The 3,477-nt window shown below is 35.3% G+C and overlaps 1 protein-coding gene across 1 annotated transcript; it reads right to left on the reverse strand.

Moving 5' to 3' along the window:
• Positions 1-1,068: 1,068 nt before the first annotated feature.
• Positions 1,069-2,772, reverse strand: LOC129286500 (DNA-directed RNA polymerase II subunit RPB2-like). The gene is made up of 9 exons (XM_054922456.1): positions 2,566-2,772; positions 2,380-2,484; positions 2,165-2,290; positions 2,010-2,087; positions 1,821-1,916; positions 1,619-1,734; positions 1,462-1,531; positions 1,328-1,381; positions 1,069-1,224 (listed from the first exon to the last, which is right to left on the reverse strand). Exons 1-9 carry the CDS (start codon positions 2,761-2,763, stop codon positions 1,069-1,071), a joined length of 999 nt encoding a protein of 332 aa, XP_054778431.1. The 5' UTR covers positions 2,764-2,772.
• Positions 2,773-3,477: the final 705 nt, after the last annotated feature.

Consider the following 3,477-nt stretch of genomic DNA (forward strand, 5'->3'; position numbering starts at 1 on the left):
AGCTTTGCTAGGGTATGCATATTGGCTCTCATTGCTTACATTTTAAAGCTCCCAAACACTTAAGGTAGGTAATCTAAGTCTCATTTTTCCTTTCTCTCCCTCATTCATGATGATTTATAGTGGGGTTTGAGTTGGGAGATGGATTTTTAATTCATAGGAGCATGGGTCCGATTCCATTGGTTAAAATAAGTAAAATCAGAGTTGTTTAATGTATTAGAACACTTCATTGATGATTTTGGAAGTGGTTGGCCCATAGAAGCATTTATTATCTGAAAAATGATATTTATGAGGTAGTTGGGAGAGGTTAATGTGCATTAATAATGGTTTGAGGTGTTATTAGTGATAATGTGCATTAATGAAATTCTATGAGCCCATTGGGTATGAATAGGTAGTAATTATGAGTTGATAAAATAGAATGTGTAGAGTTTTATGTTGATAAAGTTTCAAGAGTTAGATAATGATGAAATTCTTGTGGTATGGATGTAGAGAGGTTCATTTTTGGCACCATTCAAGCTTGTTGAAGCTTTAGAAAGTTGGTATAGTAAGGGGTAAACCTTTGACCTCTCAAAAGTTTGAGGTAACCAGGGAAAACTTAATCTTTATATTTGAATGTTACTTGTGTTTTTGAAATGTGAATTATGAGTTAAATTAATGATGCATATTGGCAAGTGTTTGATTTGTAAAATAGTTTTTGGAAAGAAAACCTTGATTTTGCCACCCTTGGTGTTTTATGAAATTGATTGTGATTTATTATTATGGGTGGAGAATTGTGATGAATTGTGTGTTGAGTTGTGGAGCATTTGTGTTATGTGAGTTCATGTGTTAAGAAATGATTGTTAAAATGCATATTATGTGAAACATGTACATAGCATGATCATTGGCGGGAGTTCTCCTAGGGAAAGGAGTAGATTGATTGCAATCCACGTGGTATATGGTAGTGACCATTGGAATCGGGAACTAGCTGTGGCACCAATCGTTGGAATCAAGAGGTAGCCCTTGTCCCACGATTGATTCAGGACTGTCCCACTGGTTCTATGAGGGACTCAAACCTAACTAGTCTCTACCAGTTCATGAAGAGCCTAGAGTAGGGGTATGATACCCCATGATTGTTAGTATTGGCACCAATCCACGTCTCGTATAACGTGCAGATTGGCCCTGCGCATCATCTTGAGAGATTGGGGTGGTCTTTCCAATGATAACATCCTCACCAGACACTCTAGTACCCTGTTACATAGGAATTAAATTGCTTGAGTCCATCATTTAAGCTTAATTTCAGGACAAGCAGCATAGGATATTCTCACAGCACAGGTTAAATAAATATACTCACAGGTGGTGCTAGGCCATCATCATCTAGCTTATCATAAGAGCCATGCCGCATGCCCTGTAAAATAAAACTTGGTTTATTTCCTATATACAGCCAATAAAGAATCATAAAAGCAAAAGCAAAGCCTAAATCCTCACCATGGTATTAGCTCTGTCTGGTCGACCAAAATCTTCTTTGACAAGAGTTCCCATCTTCTTCTCCTCATCCCTTCAAAAGTTTAAAAAGAAACCTCTTAGAAAAAACAAGAAGGCAAAATATATATATATGTAATTAAAATTTTGGTTACATACACACCTATATGAACGGAAAAACAGAGACCGAAAGAATCCACGGTCTATTGAAGATTGATTCATGATGACAGAATCTTCCTGATTATACCCAGAATAACACGCAATGGCCACAATTGCATTCTAAGATAAATGGGAGGAAAATATGTGAGATCAGGAACCTATTGAAGTCATCACGAGAAAATGATAAGAGACAAAGGAGAATTTACAATTCCAGCAGGAAGTTGCCGGAAATGGAGATGCTCCATGGCTCTTGTAGTGACCAGTGGCTTTTGAGGATAATATAGTACATAGGCCAATGTATCCTAAACGAAAGCAAAAGAAAACAATGATCGCTTGCATCAACAATAAATGCAGACTAGAAAGAAATATTGACAAAATGACAGCTAAAAGTGTACCATTCGAAATTGGTAATTGGTTACATATATTCCCATAGCTTGTTTTCCCATAGCAGACTGATATGTGTTACGCGACGACTGATCGCATCAACAACATATAAGTAATATGAAGAACACAATTTATTTTGCTAAGAGGACTCCATAAACTCATTTACCTGGTTGTGATCAGGAAAGGGTATGATGGAAGCACATACACCCAAGATCAATGATGGATGGATTTCACAATGAGTGTAAGTATCAGAATAAGCTTCATCTGGATTGATCCTTGCTTGAACGAGATCCTGTCACATTTTATTAACCATTAGCTACCTTAATGCTTCATAATAACTCAATGCACTTACATGTTCAAATCCAGATTTATAACACCAACATTAATGGTCATGGAGATCATAGTGGTCTCTTCTTCTTCTGTATCAATATATTCTATAAACCCCTTGGAAACAAGATCATGCCATCCACCTTCCTCTGGGGATTCCTGGTAACATAAATCAACTAGTGAGAAAATTGCAGGAAACAATGTCAACTACTGAGATAAATTACAGTTTCTACTGCTCACCCTCTGTTGTAAAGCATGAATATCCTTTTTCTTTATGAGAAGCCTTTGTTTATCCACAATAAATAATGGACGACTACAGCGACCATAATCTGTATATATTCGCAATTCTTTAAGGCGGATATCTCTGACAACTCCCACTTCAGTATTAACATCAACCTGCAAACACAAGCCATAAGCACCCAATTGGAACATTATCATCAAAATATGTAAATAATTCAACAAATCAATCAAAAGAAAATAACATATTCAACAATTACCAATGAAACATTTTTTGCAACTCAAATCAATCACAGCATCACATCATATAATACATTCAATATTTTGAAAATCAAGCCAATCATTAAACCAAAAAAGGAAGGCCAGTTAACAGGTAATTAAACAACAATCCAGCCCATTTATTAAAAAACATTAATAAGTTAAGAATTTGCTTTAAGATGCAAAACATAATGCAACCATTACATAAATTCATATTTAATTTAAAGAAAAAAATATAATTTTTGATCTTTCCACTTTTTCTCAATTATCGATCCGATACTTGAACTTTGGTTTAGAACAACTCAGTTCCTATAGTTTTTTAACTTGAAAAACTCAGTCCTAGTAGTTTATTAACTCAGAACAACTTAGTCCCTCTAATTTCTTAACTCAACAAACCACAAGAATTGAGCTGTATCAAGGTAAAGTCTAGGGACTAAATCGATAATTGATAAGAAGTTTAGGGACTGAGTTATATTACCCTTAATTTAAATTCTCTATTGCCATACGTGTAGTAACTACATTAGAGTATAGCATGTGCTGGCCTAACAGTTCCAACTTCCTTTGGATCCAAAAGTGCCAGGCTTGAATCTTCCATGCAAATTTTTTATGCAACAGAATCCAATTCAACATCGATAATTTAGAGGTTCAACAATGTGT

This window comes from Prosopis cineraria, unplaced genomic scaffold (genome assembly GCF_029017545.1).
Source record: "Prosopis cineraria cultivar Desert tree isolate PC_DT_omini unplaced genomic scaffold, ASM2901754v1 PC11, whole genome shotgun sequence".
In the NCBI taxonomy this organism is placed as follows: domain Eukaryota; kingdom Viridiplantae; phylum Streptophyta; class Magnoliopsida; order Fabales; family Fabaceae; genus Prosopis; species Prosopis cineraria.